The following is a 19,882-nucleotide window of genomic DNA, read 5'->3' as shown; positions in this document are numbered from 1 at the left end:
CAATTCCAAAGTCATGCCCTCCACACTTAATTTGTTTATTTTTCATTAAGAACCGAGGGTCTTTGTGTGTGTGTGTGTGTGTGTCTTGAAAAGTCAACTCCTTTAAAAATTTAAACCAAGACTCCTGCATGCAACAATAAAACTGGGCTCTTAAGTCAGTACGATCTGTCTGAACTCACTTCGCAAATGCAAATTTTATCTTCTGCATATTGTTCCCTCCCTCTCATAGGCCTAAATACGGCGTGCATGCAATTAGGAGTGTCCTATCCTCACCTATCGAAACATAGATTCATCTGATCCGCGCTAATTAAATTCTGCGGTTTGGCACTGACACCTCTCTGTGCGGAAAGAACTGAACCTTCAGAGCAAAAGTTAGCACTCTGTTCAGGGATTCACCAACATTCATTGTTTTTCTTTGTGTATTATTTCCTTTGGTCTGAAGCAAAGGGTGTTCAAAGACAAATGGCACCCCCTCACCCCTCTTATTCCTGGATGCCTGTGGGATCATGTTAATTTTTTTGATCCCACAGACACCCAGTGGAGTCAAAACAGCCTAATGTTGCTGTTTGACGTAATACATAAAAAAGGTCTGTTAAGGACCAAGTATGTACGGATCCTACACTTCCCATAGTGCAACTCAACTGGGGAGTGTTTTACTGTGTTAGACATTCCCTGTACAGTAAAAGCTTGGATGTATTTAGAGAACTAGACACAGTGTGATCATTAGTGGACAATTAATTGTGGTACTGCAACAAGAAAAATAGAAATTTCATGGCAGGACAGCTCAAACTGCAAAAGTAGTTGTAGTTTTGTAATAAAAAAATAAAATAAACTGTTTCCAGAGACCAGAAAAATCTTTTTTGTGTGTCCATATCCACTTCCTGTTTGTAGGCTGATCCAGCGGGGTCGTGAACAGTGAACACCATTTTGGAGTCAAGTGTCCAGTTCCTCTGATACATTTGTTGTTAAGTGTTATTTTTTAGTTGTATTTTTATTTAGTTTCCAACCCAGTTCATTTTTGAAACATGACAAAGCTCCCTTTGGGGCGACAGAAGACATTATTCAACTGTTTTCACAGGCTGAGTCATACTCATGAGTCACCTGCTCTTCATGGGTAAAACCAACGATGTTCCCCTCGATGTGAAAGACTTGTATGTGAGTATTCTACACTTACGTAAAGGTTTCACAGTAAATTACTTTCGGAACAGCTTTAAAATGTGTATGAAGATGTTTTTATGAGCAGAAAGCAGCAACCTCCACAGCTGAGGAATTAAACTTCTGGAGCATCTGCAGCTCCTCGACGTCCACTTAAGGCTGGCTGCAAAAACGAGTCAGTCTCCATAAGTCCCCATGTTAAAATGCACAACTTCAACAGCAGAAATAAAAATGTTTACAGCCTAGTACAAAAAACAGTTTTGGTCTTTGTAGCTGATTTCCCCATTCATGACAATGGTACTGTTTTTTTTTTTTCATTTTTTATATAACTCACCTGTTCAAATGATATTACAGTTTAAATTTAGGAACAATTGAGAATAATTTACTTTTTGGATTAGCTGGAAACTGAGTCCAACATTGCCAAGAAAGTTACAACCAAAGCCACCACACTCACTGACTCTTCAGAAACCTGTGGGTCACTGAGACTACATCCATTTTTTAAACAGTCTGTGGTAGAAATACTGCGTGACAACAGCGTGTCTCAGATTTTATTCTTCACCACACATCACGCATCACCATCACCAACAGTAAGCTGACCCCCCTCCCTCAAACTGAGGACACCAAGATGAAACAGAGCACCTTGTCTTGAGTTTAAATGAGGTTTCTTATCGCTGCGTTATTAGCCCACCAACCTTCATTACCTTGCAGTAAACCTGTAATTCTGATTGTAATCAGTCTAATAATTATCCATCAATCTGTGCTGATGCGTAACCTCCCCGCCTGATATTGGGTGGTTACAACAGTGAGGGAAATGAGTTGTTTGAGAGCAGACAAGAGCCTTTCGCTTAGCGGCAAAGAAAATCCCCTGAAAGTCTGCTGGAGACAGTAAGGTATGAAAAGATTCATGCAAATGAAGCCAGAGTTCAATTAAATCCCTCTCTCCTCTCTTTCACTCTCGAGCGTTAACTCGCGTCCATTCATACATACACTGTATCTGCAATCTAGAGATGTGAATGATGTCAGCGGTGGAGTGATGGGGGGGTTGTCGGGTGGGATTAGGGTGTGTGCTAAAGAGACGAGGGATTTGATACCTGCACTGCTCTCTCGCTCTCGTGCCTGTAGCACTGCAGGGAGAAAACCTGGCAGAAAAAAAAACGCACAAGAATGCATGTTTACTGATCCGCTGTGACTCTCTGACTTAATTAATACTCTATCTGCCACGGCACACCAGCTATACTGTATGAACCAAACCAAACCTGAAGTCTAAAGTGTGAGTGCAGCTTATGTAAGAAGTTAAAGTCCCCATGAAATGAAAAAAAAAAAAAACTTTTTTCCTTGTTTACTAACGTAATAAGTTAGAATATTCACCCATATCACAATAAAGAAAGAAAGAAAAACACCTGATCCAAAGCTTTATGTGTGGTAGTGATCTATTTATTTCATTTTTTCTCATTTTAGAGTTACTACCTCTGCCAAGGTCAGGAATACGTTTTCTTAAAGGATCGTGACCAACAGAGTAAGCGGTGAGAAATGCTGAATAAAAATGTTTTAAAGGGAAAAACACGAATCCGTCTGCACTCACTCCCCTGCTAACTGATATCCCACTGATTTCCACTTAAACATCCTCTCTTTCTCCTGCCCTGTTATTATTCTTTAACACTAAATATATATAATCAAGAAAGTGTGATGCTTTTCAAGTGCCGTTTAATGATTTCAGCTTCATTTAGAATTATAATATTTATTTTAAAGCTCAAAGGTTTAGAGCCAAATGACCAGAGTCAGGGCTGTAGCCAGGATATTAGAGATGCAGAGGAGTCCAAATACTTTATTTATATATTTTTTATTTTTACATGTGTGAAATCACTTCAAAGTAACATGATGTAACAAAGTGTAATAAAAATAAACAAACAAACTGACCAACAAGTGACATTGGGAGCTGTAGATTTTGTAATGGTTCTTTTCTTTTCTTTTTTTTTAGAGCAAAATGCACATACATTTCTTAGAGAATCAGAATAATAACTTATTCAAATACCCAAATTCCAAGCACTCTCTGTTGCCCTGACCACTGTCGTTTTCTGCTGACACCATTTATGGGGTTAGGGTGTGTTGTGCCTCTATCTTTGCTGAACTGTGTAACCAGCATGATGTCCTTAAAAAAAAAAATCCATCCTCCCTTTACAGACATATGTTGTTATGTTCAATTAATCAAATCATGTATAAATATAAATCTTATAAAATACAGTCTAATTTAAAATAACATGTGTCATATTAATTGGAATCACTAAAGTTAAGATAGATTAGTGATTGTGTTGATTTATATTGTCTGTGAAGCAATACGTCATAAATATCTTCTTAGTGTTGGTGGTATTGATGTGTGGATGATGTATGACACTGGTGCACAACACGCCTGTGGCTTATGGACAAAAAAGATATTTGGGCAGACTGTAAAAAAAAAAAAATGGATAGGCCTGTTTGTTTTCTTGTTTTAGTCTACCATGGTCATCCTGCTGTTCCAAATCTACTGAGCTGAAACCAGAAAATAACAAAATGGACTTAAACATATATGTTCTTTATCACTATTACTTCCAGATCATGATCACAGACTTGACATAACAGGCTCCACTTGGCAGACATAATACGCTCTCAGAGTAAAACCACAGCTGAGATCTACAGAGCTAAACAACAAAGCCAAAGAAAAACCAAGGAAAAAAAAAAGAACATGAAGCAGCTGACAATCTGACATGTAACATGCAGAAAATGATTAATTTGAATAAATGCAAAGCCAACACTTGGCGACAAACAAATACAACAAGACTTGAGTTCACCTTCAGTGATCTTGTCGTATTGGTAATAAATGACCCGCGGAATTTATTGATTGATTTAACGGCGGGCGTGAAAGTAGCATTTTATTTCACCATGAGTGCCTCGTGGTGGAGGTCTGCCATCTTACATCACAAGGTGCAGCTCATGTTCCAGTGACGGTAAAGTAAATATCTCAAGAAGATTCGAGATGACTTCACTGGCTGCCACAGAGAATAAGCAGTGACAACGCAGCATCATTACACACCCTCCCTGTGTCCTGACTTTAGGACATTCACTGATGGAGGACTGAAAGAGTTTTTATATCAGTTCATGTCTTTTTCTGTATTCAGGCGTCAACCTGATGGTTGCAGATCAGACTCTGAATACTGGGCATGGAAAGGATCAGCAACAATTTCCTTGATTGTCAAACATCCGTGATGGAAGAACAGGTGACTATCTTGATTTTTGACACTGATATCTTGGTGATAAAGTTGGTGTTCTATCAATTTATGCTGCCTTGTCAATCCAGATCTTAACGCTAACTATATGCCCATGCGCAGTTGCGAAGTAGAACATCTGGATAGGTAACATATATCCACACAACACCGGGCTTCTCTGAGTTGTTGGTTTGGTGGTGGTAGCTTTCAAATCTACCTTTCCTCTCCTTGCTGTCTAGTTTTGTGCACTTCTTCTTCCAACCATGGTTTCTTTAAACACCTTTGCTTTGATGTGTTAATTATCAAAACCTAGTAGCTGCCAATTTTTTTATTTCACCTAAAACTGTGAAAATGTATCAACTTCTTGAGGCAACAAGTGTGTTTGAACATTCTCACACACTGTGAAGATGTCAAAGGTCAACCCCAGCCGTTCTGACATCCCAGACTTTTAATTGGACGTAACTGCAGCACGCCGTACAAAGTCAGTCAAAAGACTACATTCACTTCCAGACTGTGGCTAGTATTTTAAGTTTGGGCTACTGCAGCCCAAACAGAGAAGTATGCAGCTGTCAGTGAATCCAGCATCGCTCGTAACTGTCCGTGCCTGATGTCGTCGCTGTCAGTTTGGATCACACGCAGGGAAAGTGTGCCATCATGCAGCCTTCAGAAACGATATTTCTGCGTCTGTGCAGGCCCGTGTGACGAGCGGAGCGATTGCACTGTAAGTTCGGTGTCATTACCATGGAGACAGTTGCCATTATTAAACTTTTTCTCTCTCTCTTAGCTTCTCCAGAAATGCATTAGGAGTTCTGTAGGTGGGCTGAGCGGGGACTTGAGATGTGAGAAAGGGGAGCTAAATATAGACCGGCTACATATCCAGACGCTGTTGATTAGTGGAGCTGTTTAGACTCCTAAATGGCTGCATTTATGATGCACGGTTGATATCTTGTGCTACTACTGTACATGCACTCAGTGTCTGAGACAAACCTGTTCCTGTTTGTGTTTATCTGTGCACAAACCTAGAATTAGTCCTCCAGGGGAAAAAAAAAGAAAGTTCTTTATGGTGAATCTTTCAACATTAGTGATTCAGAAGTTGATAAAAAGCTTTTACATTTGGTTTTGTAATCACCCTGGAGGAAGATTTTGTTTACTTCTTGACAAAATTTTTAATGTTAAGGGGCAGTTAAGATAAAAATGTGGCAATGAAACAACAAAATATTCAACAATGGGAAAGCCAAACCCAAAAAAGAAATACTTGAAGTTGTTTTCCTTCTTTTTTTTTCATGAGATGTCACCAACTCTGTCCCATTCCCTTCAACATCAGACTCAAGAAGAGGTCCCTAAACCATTTTCTGTTGTTTATCACAATCTAATTGACATTATTTTGACTTTACAAATTGTTCGAGCTTACAGACACATTATGATTGCACCTGCATGATAATTTAAGACAACTTGAACTTGATATATAAAGTATAAAATGTATTCTGGAATATGGACGTGCAATGAACGTAATGGATATTACATTTTAAAACAGTAGCTACATAGCTGAGGTTTTTGGCTCAGGATCTATAGGTAGAGTGCAGAGAGGAGGCCCATCCAGGATGTGATTTTATGGATTTATTCTCTAATTATCTCCTCATGAAAATGGGAAAAGTAGAAGAATATTTGCATCAGGTGGAAGGGGACCATGGAGAGTAGTGGCATTACATATATACAGTGTAGGATTGTTCTAGATGGATGTTACTGGCAGTTTTCACTGATACTTTATATAAAAACTATGAGAACTTTTTTCCTCTTGTGTGGTCCAACTTGTGAATGCTTTGCATCTGTTCAGGATGACTTGACTTGATGAATGAAGGCACTTTCAAGCTCACTGTGTACCGAAAAAAAGATTTTAGAGTGTATCTTATTTTATATGCGTATACAGATACATGTATGTGCACAGATGTGTTTTTTGATCATATTCTATGTATGTTTGACACTGCTCTAAACAGGCACTGAACAGGAAGAAATCAGCCTTGATGAAACATAACTAGATATATAATTTAAAATAAATACAAGCAGCCGTGACTGTTTGTTTAAGCTTCACATATCTAAGCCCGTAACCTTTAGGTTCAACAGGAGGGAGCGGGCCGGTTCAAATCGTGATTGAAAATTCAGATCATATTTCTGTCCTCTGTTGATGCCAGGAGGTAAATTCAGCTGTCAAGATCATGTGTCAGTTACATAACAGCAGGCGTGCAGCTGCAGGGGATTAAATGCCTTGCTCAAGAGCACTTTGAGCTTTGAAATCGGTTGTGGAACGGGCTCTTCATATTTGGCCGGCTGTCCTGTTGTCTGCCAAAAACGACAGGAGCTTTTTATACTTTCTGTACGGCGCATTCAGCTCTTGCCTCGAGGCAAAAATGAACTGTGAGTGCCTATTGACCCCCCCTAACCTCATGTCTCCTGCTCTTATTAATACATTAGCTGTAACTCCATTAAGAGCTAATTAATTTAGGAAGGTGCACGCAGGTTTTAACATTGATTCAACTTTTGAGAATTGAGTTCATGCCTGACACTTATAGGTATGACTATGCAAATTGTTCAGTTGATTACTTAAATTAAGGTGATTACTTTCTGTATCACAAGATTTCTGAAATTTTATGTTTAAATATGCAAATAATGCATTACCTCATTTTAAAAAGTGCTAATTTGCATACATTTCCAGAAGAGGGTTTTATTTTGTTGAAATAAAAGAGTCAAAGGTATTTTGGGTATTTCTCCATAAATCCAAAAATACTGTCAACAGCCATTATACATTTAAAAAAAAGAAAAGAAAAACATCTGGGGTTTTTTCTCCATGTTTTTAGGAATAAAATGTTAAAATATAATGTGTAAATATGCTAAATCTACAGACACAAATAGACAAGGTGTTGTAAATTAATCACCTAAATACAGACACAAATAGACAAGGTGTTGTAAATTAATCACCTAAATGTGTATTTTTGGTGTTAATCTGAAAGAAGACATGTTATAGTAGCAAAATTGCCCAAAATCTCAAATTTGACTTGTGCATGAAAAAAAACATTTTTGCCTCAGGTTAGGTAAACTAAACTTTAACAGATCATTTCCGCTTTATTAAAGATATGATCATATATAAAAGTGCAGCATTGTGTTATCATGATTTACAAGCACTGGCCCGCACATCAAGAGCACACTGAACTTCATTGTCCTAAGCTAAAGACAGCTGGATGAGTTGGGGCGTCCTGATGGTGCACAGGTTAAAGAACCAACCATAAACTGTAATGTCCTTGATTCCTGTCCGTCCCCAACCGGACATGGATGCAACCCCATCTTTTGTTTCCTGCCACTTCTCTACTGTCTGTTATCATCTATCAAGTCATAAAATGCCCCAAACATATTTCAAAAGGAGAACAAAAGGAGGCTGGGTTCGAGTCTGAGTCCATGATATGAATTCACATTAAAGACATGACGCACAGCATCACTTCAACTGTACAACAACAACAGAACAACAATTCAGTGTAGATCACGATGGAGGAACACACACGAAACAAGACTTGTCCATCAGTTTGTCACATCAGTGCATGTTAGGAGGTTTGTGCCACAATATGAACTCATATGAACTATACATTTAAGGTGGAATCTGATATGAATGTCTCCTCCAACTCCTATACTATACTTCCATGAGCTGCATCGTTGTTACACATTTTAAGTGTCAAATGAAAAAAAATAAATGCCTGTTTAGGAAGAGGTGGTGATCCGGTGTTAGGCCTCAGCACTTCACCTCCTGCATGAGACTGTGGCGTTAAACAGCTCCTAAAGCAACAGACTGCTACTCCCATCATGTAAGAAGAAGCACTAGCACAGGTCCTTTATTCCAACTCTTTAACACCAGCATGACTTTCATCTTATCATATCTATCTTACCTTATTAACAAACCATTTAGTAATTAATCAAATAACCACAACACTGTGAACTTTGAGCCTTTGGGCCTCTATCTTGGTTAGTTATCTGCTCTGCTCAGGTTTTCCAGGATAGATTCTCTCTAAAGATCTCTCCATGTTTATTCCTCCCTGTTGTACGACATGTGGTCCTCTGTGTGTGTGTGTGTGTGTGTGTGTGTGTGTGTGTGTGTGTACTGTACAAATACTGGAGTGTGTGTTGCGCAGCTGCGCGTTAGTCTGTCATGTTCAGCACTTTGGACAGCGCAGCTGAACCCTGGTTGGAGCGCTAATGTCTCACTGCAGCCTGAATGCACACATACACACATACAGCTCTAATGTGTCCATCTGAGTGTCAGTAAACCCCTGTGAGTCCATATAATGAGTAGGAGTGGTCACTGTGGGAGGGGTCGCGCGGTTTTGGGAGACGCAGGAGGGAGGTGGTGGGGAATGGGGGCGCAGTCGGTTGTGCCCCGGCAGATTGTTCCCAAAGCTTCCAAGAGTAAGCAGACAGTCAAGGCCAGGATTTGGATGATTCGTGACACTTGGAAAGAGAGAGAAACACAGAGACAGGAGGAGCAACGCCCACCGATTAGAGTCTGGAGTGTGTGTGTGGAGACATAAAATGTGGAGCCTTCAAAATATGAGCAGTTCGTGACACGCATGGTTTAACTCAGAGGGGCCCCCGCACGACGAAGGGAAAAACACATGTATGCTTTTTGTTTTGTTGTTGTTGTTTTTTTTCTAAAATCAGCTCAAACTGATGAGCAGACAGTGCGGGAGAGAGAGAGGAAGAGAGAGAAGGGGGGGTTTGGATGTGCGCAACGGAGCATGAGTGCCACTGCGGGCACGGAGCGCGCTGTTCCTTTTTATCAATTTTGTTTATTCCTGCTGTAAAAGTATCTCCTCCCTCATGCGCTCCATCTTCTACACATCCTTAAAAAAACAAACAGATTCAATTTGGTGGAAACTCTTCTTTGCCATGGAACCTGTTGTCTGGCGATGATTTGTTGCGTGCTTGGAATATTTTCTTTTTTGTTCCCAATAACAAGTGGTGAGTTGATCCAGGAACAAAAGCGACTGAAGGAGAGGGAAATAAGGCTGTGAGATGTCTGATGTGATGATCTGCGCACTGTGAGAGTTCCCAACTTGATGTTCCTCTGCTACACTCTGTGACCCTCCCGTCTTTATCGGCGACTCAGCACATTTCCCGATGAGGATGTCCTCTGTTTGCGAGCAAGATTTAAGGATTTCACAGAAATTGGATTTTTCTCTTTTTGTATTTGGGGAATGGCTGCTAAAAATAGCCTGAATGCTGATGAGGTTACAAAGAACAGGTTGGTGTTTAGCTGAAACTTAGAGACATGCGGAAAGATGCTCAGTTCTAGGACATTTTAAATCTCATCACAGACAAAGTGAGAGAAAGGAAGGAGAGACAAAAAAAAAAGGATCCGTCAACCATCAGTTATTTGGTGGGGAAAAATTTATTCAGATCAGCATAGTTCACTTGAGGAGAATAGAGACCAACAGGCGATCTTTGGTAGCAGCTTGTTGATGGCACTGCGCACTGGGAGGACTTGGTTTGGGCAGGTCTTGCGCAGGGTCTTTCGGCTGCAGGGCTCCTGGTCCAGGCGATCAAGCAGTCTCTTGTGTCTCTCCGCGAACCAGGAGCAGGATCTGGGGTTCTGTCACCGGGATCACTACAAGGCGGGGGATTTCCACCGCTGCTCCGAGTCCGGCGTCCACCGCGTCCACCGTCACCGGAGCGCACCTTTCTGCGCTTCCGCCTCCAGGCGCTGTCCACACGGCTTTCCCCACGCTTGCTGCGCCTTCCCCGGGAATCCGAGGGGACATGAGCCCCTCGGTCGCCGGTTCCTGTTGGCCATGAAGCGGCAAAACGTGCGGACCTTGTCCCTAATCATTTGCACGTTTACATACCTGCTCGTCGGGGCCGCCGTCTTTGACGCCCTGGAGTCCGACTTCGAGATGCGGGAAAAAGAGCAGCTGGAAGCCGAGGAGAAGCGTCTCCAGGGGAAATATAACATCAGCGAGGATGATTACCGCAAACTGGAGACCATCATCATGGAGGCAGAGCCCCACAGAGCCGGGGTGCAGTGGAAATTCGCAGGGTCATTTTACTTTGCCATCACGGTTATCACCACAATAGGTAAGTCTCAGTCTCTTTTGGTGAGTCCCAGTCTATAAAAAACAGTCAAACCGAGCCCACATAAGCATTACAGGTGCGTCTCAGTGGATTATCACTGTTGCGCAACAGGACATGATTTATTATGTGGACAATCACATCATTTCCAAGGCAATAAAACGTCAAACCTGAAGGCAGCAAGTACGCTGAAGTACGTGTTCATATTCAGAGCAGCCACAAACAATTTATATATTGCACCGCAAGTCTTTAGATAAAGTTTTTAAGCAACATGTTGCAGTACTCGCTCGCTGGTCCAAAGGGAGTTGTACTGCGAGGATGGAGCTTTGTGTGTCAAACATCAACAACACCAAGATGAGGATATTTGGATTTTTGTTCTTTTTCTTTTTTTTTTAAATCACCCAGAAGTGAAAATAACAGAGAGGAATGACGTAGCGCACCCAGAAGACTGTTCAAACATACAGATTTCCTTTTTGGTGCAGCTGTGGTAACAATATGATTCAACTTTGACGGTGCGTCACCACGCTGCAGCTCAAAGCATGACAGGACTAAGAAGGAGTTGAGGGTGTTGAGACATGCCGAGGTTTATTTTTGAACGCTTGTAGATATAAATATATATATAAAACAATTGGAGCTGTGCTGTGGAGGACATGGAGGCTGATTCAGAGTCTGTAAAAGAGGAGGAGCAGCAGCAGCAGCAGCAGCAGCAGCAGGCGGTGTGGTGGTGCTGAAAGGACAGCTCCTCTGAGTTCAGCTGCAGGCAGGACGAGAGTTCAGCTCTGAGATCTGATCCGAGTTCACTTTTTTACACCGACTGCAGCATTTTAATGTTTATTCCTGAAGCTAGATCTAGATTTTTTTTGTTTTGTTTTAGTTTGAAAGTCCTTTACAACAACAAGTGACTGCAAAGGAAAAAAAAAGAGAGAGAGATATGAGTGAATTCTGAGAGCTAAAAATCATCCTGTGAGGACAGATCAATCCACTTTTCACGAATGCATTTTATTTGATGTGATTACATCACTTTGACGCTACTTCTGATGATGCATTTGCGTCATAAACATTTACTCCAAGCTGTGAAGAAGATGGAGGAGGAGGAGGTGGAGGAGGAGGAGGGGGCGTCCAGAGTTCCTCTGTGTCTACCCTCCACGATCAAACCACACAGTTTCTGCATGTTAATCAACGCAAAACTGATTGCAAGTGAACCGAGTTCACACAAAAAAAAAAAACACACAAGCTTCCAGTCAGTGTGTGTGTGTGTGTGTGTGTGTGTGTGGCATGCACAACATTTAAAATGCAGAGGTCACCCCCAGAGATGCACCTCCTCCATTATGGAAGTCAGATACTGTTATTCAAGATGAGGACTTTTAGCTGTGTGTGTGTGTGTGTGTGTGTGTGTGTGTGTGTGTGTATGTTGGGGAGGGGGGGACCTAATGCACCGGGGCCTGTCCTCCAGTTTGCCAGGCAACACTTAAAAGGGACGACTGCACAGAGCAGCGAAGGTGGAACCACTGTTGTTTATAGGCTACAGCAATGAGAGCCATTGTAATATTCATGTCCTGTGAAGTGGTTACATTCACCACAGCCTGGACTGTGCGTCCTCGGTAGGAAACGTGCTGCTTTTATGCATTATCATACTGTAGTGAGAACAGTCCAGGGGGCAGTCAGACTTTTCCTGCAAAAAATAAAAAAATAAAAAAATAAATGTGCAGGAATGACACTGATTTGACTTCCTGTTTTCATGCCACACACTCGTGAAGAAGAAGTTGGACAGGAATTATTTAATGACAGCAAATATGTTTGTTTGCTTGACAGCAATCCAGAAAAAGAAGACAGAACAACTCTGGCAGAACAAGTGATTTTTTTTTTTTTCCTGCTGATTGCAAGAAATTCATTTTCATTGCTTGCTTGGTCCAAATTGCACCGCTGTTACAAACAGAAACACACCTCAAAAAATACTGATGACACAGTGAAGTGTGTGGTGAAAATGAGGTGAGAGCTAATATTATCGTTGGTGAACTTTCAGTGGAACTGATGTGGTGATGGCATGAGCATATTGTGTTATAACTGTACACGGTTTGCTGTCTGAATTGATCAATTCAGACAGATTCTAATTCAAAACTCACAAAGTGAGTTCCTGATGGGGTTGTTGTACACATTTGCAGAGCTGTGAGTCATGTAAAACGACAGCAGGACACAGTTTGATTATTTGATATGCCATTTTCTATAAGTCTGACATATCGTTTTATGGATCAAATACTGACAAACTTCCTCTGAGGATCAAGAAAACCTCATTTTATCTTAAAGGATGGTTCTTATTGTCACCACACCCCATGAACAGAGCACGAATCAGCATTTAACAGATCTGACTAATCAATATTGTTTGTGTAATCAGAGGATGATATATCTTCTTCTTCTGTGCCCTATAGCTTCTATTGTTGTGTAAAATCTCTCAAAACATATTAATAAGCCACAGTGGGTGTTACTTCATTACAATAAATGTTGTAGTTTGTTATGACTCAGTCCTACACACACACACACACACACACTCTAATGCTGCTGTAAAATATAACTATACGGCACCAAATGTGCCGTCCGCAACTGAAAATAGTCCCCAACAAATGCAGTTTTCTTCCAGTTTGCTAAAAACTACAGTGCTCAGAGGGTTTAGGAGTCTTTTAGACTCATTTACCCTATTTTAGAAATGAAACTATACATCCGTGCCCCATTTTTTTAAAGATTTACGTCTTCAGTGGGAACAAACAGCCTCGGGCCTGAGAGCAAAACACAGGCTGGGGCAATAGGAAGGTATTGGTTTTGGATTTTTGATAAGATTTGTTGACAAGAGCAAAAAACACCAAATCTTTAACCATTTTGTTCATTGTTAAATGTTGAACACTGCACAGTGTGTGGACAACACGAGGTAACTATTTATGAACCTCAAAGATATTTTTACACACAAAAAAAGAGGAGCTAAATGGGCTTCAGGTTGTACTTTTGCTGGCACAATATGTTCAGCACTCTGACTGATATCGCCGTAGATTTGGGACAAATCTAATTTTCTTGATGCCTCAGACCATGAAGTTAAGACAATCACAGGAAAGTGTCTTGATGTCAGTTTGATATCTTTTTTGTGTGTGATTTGCCCGAACATCCAGACTTCATAAAGCAGACCCATTTTATCTGGCACTCCAAGTAGGTTAAATCCAAAACTAAGAATTATTTTCAGGTAGTATTTGACCCAGCCATCCATGTCTTTAGGCAGTGGAGCTTTGATTTGATGAGTTCACTCAATGATTGGAAGATCGTACTCAAGTATATACTATTCAGCCGACAGTATGAGATTTATCAGCTCGTGCTCTCACCTGTTAATGCCTTAGAAGGAAATCCTTCCTCTCAGAAATAATGACTGGATTTATTCTTCTGCACTGTATCAATAGATTTTCAAGCATTTCCACCAGAAAAAGAATTGAAATTGTGCAAAAATGAAACCCGGCTTCAAAGATAAGGAAACAATTTGGACTGTGTCAACTCTGAGCAGTTTGTGGAAACCAATTAAATTTAGTGTCATCATGTAGGGCAGTAAAAATGGTACAAAGATGTCTATTAAGATACGTGTTGCCATGCACTCACCCGCTCACTGCCTGCATGTGTACATTTACAGCAGGATAAATCAACAGCAAACACCTCAGGAGAAATGTAACAACCACAGCTCAACACAGTCCTGTAAGAGACACACAGAGCCAAACATGAAGTTCACTAAATATATGAAAAGCTGTATTTTATTTTTAAAACTACTATTTTCCTTTATTATGATTAACTGCACATCGTGATGTATTAGCAGGATAAAATAAATCCAGTGTCGTACAGGTGACGAATGAAAGAAAAACCCTCCAGAAATATGCGGAGAAACATGACAAGTGAAGCTGCTTCCCCACAGAGCATGCGAGGTCACTCTGGCTCTCTCACAGTTTGATGAATATTAAATATGAATATCACAGCAATGTGTTCGACAGCGCTCTCCAACACCATCACCAAACCATCTGTGCATACGTTATTATATACGTGTAGAGTTTTTGGCTTCGCAGCAACCGCATCTGCTCTTTTTCACACTCTGTCCTCTCTATTATCTTCCTGCGCTGCAATATTTGTCTTTGTCATCATTATACTGAACAAACAAGAATAAAAAGGAAGATTTCCATTTTATTTTTTACGTTTTTTTTTACTAAATAAGAAGTTCTTTTTTAAGACAGTAAAGTAGCATGGGATAAAAATGTGAAGGAAAGTAAATAATACATGTAGAATGTAAAAGTCTTTGAATCGATGTGATTTCAAATCTGATCTGATCAATCTCTTCAGGGACAATGTGGTCGGTTAGTTAAATCAAGAAAGGCTCCAGAGTTGATCTAAAAGTAGTAGTAGTAATATGAATGGCTACAGAAGTAGTAAATATCCATTGTAAAACTAGTAGAAGAAGTAATGTCAAAATTAGTTACAGTATTTCTAACCCTAATACTAATAGTGGTAGAAGGTTTGTTATATTAGTAAAAGTGGCAGCAGTAGCAGTATTAGTTGTAGCAGTAGTACTCATAGTACTGTAGCAGTAGTCATGGATGTAATACAGTAGTTGCAGTATCTTTGATAACAGTAGTATCAGTATTAGCTGTAGTACTACCAGCAGCTTTACATTACATTTATCTCCAAGTCTCCAAGAGAAGATGTCATTTTGGTTTTGACAAGAACGCTTCAAAATGTTTTGTTTTTTTATTCATCTCAAATAAAAGCTTACTTGTAATGGAAGTCATATTGCTACACCAATTATTCCTGTAGTTATTTGTCATATCAGCCCTTCTTAGGAATGAATGAGGCTCTTTGGCAGCAGTAGTGGCAGCAGTAGGAAGTTATACCAAAATCCTTGCAGTATAATCACAATGTTAGCAGTAGCAGCAGTAAGACCATTAGTTATGTCAATGACAGTAGTAGTTGATGTATGGGAAAGGCTCCCACAGGTTCTTAGGCCTGAGTTTTAAAGTGAGCGTCACTTACTCATGGAAGATTAAGAATAATCTGTAATCTACAGCTGTAGGCCTCATCTGACTGCTTTGTTGATGGCAGGCCAAAATCTACAGTCTGGAGGTAATGATGCACATCATCATTATCATCATACCTGAGCCTGAGCGTGAGCGTGAACAAACGAAAAAAAACAACAAAACTGAAACTTGAGCCCAGCTGTGACATGTCAGACCAGCTGTCTTGAGGGGCCCACGTCGGTCGTCCTGATCGGGCTTTCAACACCCCCCTTCCCAGCACCCCTCCATCCAGGTTGACCCCGCGGGTTGGCTCTATTTATTCCTGTGACTAATTGCAGCCAATGTGACACTTAGTGATGACAGCATGTGGTGAGCGCTAGGTGTTCTCAACTCTGCTTGGAGGGAAAAAAGCACCCGCAGCATGCAGTAGTGCGTATACGTTTCTCACAGTGTTGAGTCGCTCATGTTGCCGGGAGACTGAAGACAACTTAAAAGGTGAAAGTCATCTCTGTTAAATGTCTGGAAATATCAACATGTGTATATACAGTATATAGGCAGCTTAAGGCATGACTCAAATTGTGCCAAAACCTTAGAGGCCTCTGGAACAACATTAAGACTGCACCAAAACATTGGCAAAACTCTTCCAGAAACCCAGACTAATGAAGTTTAATCAGGGCGGCAGCACTTTAAGGCCACACTAAATGGCAGACATAAACATAATTGCTTTTTAATGAATATATGATATTTGCTACAAACAATAATTCAATGAAAAATGAGTTTGGTGAATTAAAATAATTGCAGAGATTTTACAGACTGTTGCAGCTGGAACGTCCATCACTTTGTTAATGAATGTTAAAACAGGCCCATATGTACTTTTTAATAGAAGGCTAATGCCAGACATGTAATGGTAAACAGATACAATACTATATATACACCAGTGTTTGGCTTATGTGCAGAAAATGAAAAATAGCTCTAACGGAAAATCACAGAAATTGTCTACGACTGTTGAACTCAGCGTTTGACAAGTGCAAGGAACCCACAACAAGGAACCTTAAGTTCACAATTAAGTTTACACACACTAAAAATGTAACCTTCGGGGCAGTCGGTAGCGTAGTGGGTTAAGCGGCCGCCCCGTGTGTGGAGGCTATAGTCCTCGCTGTAGCTGGCCCCGGTTTACTGCGTGTCACGCCCCCGCTTCCTGTCTATGTTCAGCTGACCTATCATTAAAGGCATAAAAAGCCCAAAAATAAAATAAAATAAAAAAATGTAACCTTCAAGAAAACTACAAGCTGCTGTGAAGTGAAGCCAACGTGGAAAGTGCCAAAACTGCAGTTCCTTACACGGCCACTTGAGGCTGGCTACAAAACATCTGTTAAAATGTCCAGCTTCATAGCAGAAATAAATATGTTTACAGCCTGGTACAAACAATGGTTTTGGTCAGGTAATGTCACGGACACTATACACTTATTATTGATATAATCTATTAGTGGCCCATAAAGTTGTTAAGACGACATTACAACGTTAGTGTTCAGTTAGATTCAAGTTGCTGAATAATTAAAAGTTCATTATTCACTTTTATTTTAACTCTGTTTTGGACTGTATTCAGTTTGGATTCTTTCATTCATTTTAATTGCTCATTTTGTGCCTTTGTGGTTACAGACAGATACTGAGTTGAATTCATTTACAGAAAAAGAGACAAAACAAACAACAAAAGATCAAGATGAATCTGACGTAGAGCTTGTTTTATTAAGCAACTTTTATTAAATAACATTTGTTTTCACAGATTTTCTTGATATCATGTAATCTGTTATCATGACAGCCCTAATACACATTAAGACATTACTCCTGACACTGGTCATAAAACACTGTTTTCATGCTGAATAAATAATTTAATAGTTATGTCAAATGCTTCTATTCCACAGCTCTATGCTCATCATCCTCACAGATGAATTAATCACCTGTCCCCTGTAATAAAACAGCTTTTTGAAGATGAGTCAGATGCCGTCTCTTTGCTGGACCTATTGTTCCAGTGACAGTTTCCATTACGCTGTACACCAACTGCCACATACAGTACGGCACGTCTTTATGCAGACTTTCTTGACTTGCACTTATATGCTACATCCAGTTTATGTGCCACTAAAAGAGAGTGTGCTATGAATCAACCCATTCAAAGAAGCCGCTATAGAATAAGGCTTTTTATACTGTAAGTGACAGAATGGAAGGTATGTAAAAGTATGACATCCAGTTAATGATTTTAAATATAGATCAGGCAGTAAATTATACTTCCAGAAAAACATCAGGCTCGGTTGTTCTCCTTAAACTCTCTGCATTTATTTATTATGTAGCATATAACTTTTATTAATGTTTTCTGCAAAATAAATAAGTGTTTAGCCTCCAAAACACAGCTGGTTTCAGGGCACAGAAAAAAACTTTTCATACATGATTTAGATGCACTATTCGACTCGAAATAATACGGTGCATATAAGGGTTAGTGCACTGAAAAGTTTTCAAGGGATAATTTGCATACAATAGACATGCTCTGTGATTTGTCTGATACTCCAGGCAGACCAAAGGCTCCTAAAAGCTGCACTTTTCTCCCGCTCAGCTGTCATCCTCTGGCTGATAATACGCACTGTGATCTTGACAGGGATTGTTTGGTGGAGTCCTGCAGATGAGAAGCATGTAGACAGTGATTGCCGTGTGTTTAAGTGTGTGTGAACGTGAGTAAGGTGGGGCTCGTTTCAAGAGTGCCGATTGAACATCCGCTCTGGTTCAAGGATTTAGACGAGGGCAAATTTCCTGGTGGGTCTTCTCACCTCGAAACTTGTTGAAGGGTTTTCCAGCTATGCTCTTGTCCTTTGTTCAAGCTCTCATTTGAACATCAAAAAGCACAAGCACGGCGAGGGTCAAAAAGCTTGCTTACTCATCTGAATTTTCTTGATGACATATGGGCTGTAATACCCCGAGTTTCCCATTACTTAGTATGGATTATGTAAATCTCCAATACATCAAGGACACAGGATTTCATGGCTTATTTTCTCAAGCAGCAGTCAATAAAATGATTGAGCATATTTTAAATCCAGGTGATTTGCATTCATAATGATTGACTCCGAGTTTCGTAACAGGTGTTTATGTAATGATTTACTGCTTCGTGTCGTAACGGCAGGAAGACATCATCGGAATAAAGTGACAATTTGTAAATGGAGGTCTTTTTCACAGAGTGGATGTCGCTTTTGGCAATCTTTTACAATCATGTAAGAAAAAAAACAAATTGAGCAAATTATAAAAAATGTCTCATTTTTACCTTCAACCACACAACAACCTGTTCTGCTACAGTGCACCATTAAATCATCTTTACTGTCATTTTTCAAGTTTAGCTTTTAGGGATTTATGCCAAAACATATGTTTATTCTTCAAGGATAAGTTGACGACAACAACAACACAAGTAGATCAGAGATATCTCTGGCTGAGATTCAAGTCTTTACTGTGTTACATACTAGAGGTAGTAAGTGAGAACAATATGTGCTGCTGGTATCCCAACAACTATTATCGACTGAGCTGGACTACAGAGAATGAATCCTGCTGACTTTGTTGATACCCTAAGGTTGTTTTTAGTGAACTACTTTTGACAAGAATAGAATAGAATCTATGTAATTTGGTACAAATAGCAAAGGGAGACTCTTCTTGTTACTGTATCGTTGTCATGTAAAGTTTTATTTATATAGCCCAGACTTATAAATCACAATTTGCCTCAACAGGCTTTACAGTCTGTACAGTACACACAATTTCTGTCCTTAGAGTTGATTTGATTCAGGAAAAACTCTGCCAGAAGAATGGGATAAGAAGGAAGGAACATCCGTAAAAGGGACATAAGAGGGATTGTTATTCCAGAATGAGCCATGCAATAGTCACATGCACAGAATAGATCAGCAACAAACAAAAAAAACACATTTTGATGACAAACACACATATATATGTAATTTGTAAGACATCACTGAAGAGTATGGATCCAGGATGTTAAGCAACTTCAGTTTTTTTGCCAGAAAGGTAGAACCTGAGGCACCTCTCAATTATGGAGACCTTGAAGGAGGACAGGCCAAACAAACACAGAAGAGACAGCGCAGCATTCACGAAGATGGAGGAGGCAGACAAACACACATAGAGGGAGAGAGATAGAATAGAAACTAGGGAGAGAGGGTGAGAAGAGGAGAGGCTGAATCTCCTGGGGGATGATGATCCAGCACATAGCTTGGTGGCTTGTGGGAAACAGTAGAAGCAGAGCAGGGGTTTCTGGCACAACTTCGCCTACTTCCAAGGTGCATGGAGAAAGTCTAAAGAGGTCAAAACTCCAGCAAC

The 19,882-nt window shown here is 40.2% G+C and overlaps 1 protein-coding gene across 1 annotated transcript in view; it reads left to right on the top strand.

Annotated features, from left to right (window-relative positions):
• The first annotated feature begins 8,407 nt into the window (after window positions 1-8,407).
• The window catches only part of kcnk9 (potassium channel, subfamily K, member 9), a 35,008-nt gene continuing 23,533 nt past the window's right edge, over window positions 8,408-19,882 (top strand). The window contains exon 1 of the mRNA XM_010739120.3: window positions 8,408-10,505. Coding sequence (XP_010737422.3) covers window positions 9,893-10,505 — 613 coding nt within the window. The 5' untranslated portion in view covers window positions 8,408-9,892. The remainder of the gene's footprint in view (window positions 10,506-19,882) is intronic.

The sequence above is a fragment of the Larimichthys crocea genome, chromosome XIII, assembly GCF_000972845.2.
Source record: "Larimichthys crocea isolate SSNF chromosome XIII, L_crocea_2.0, whole genome shotgun sequence".
NCBI classification, from domain to species: domain Eukaryota; kingdom Metazoa; phylum Chordata; class Actinopteri; family Sciaenidae; genus Larimichthys; species Larimichthys crocea.
This window is presented reverse-complemented; position numbering and strand designations above follow the sequence as displayed.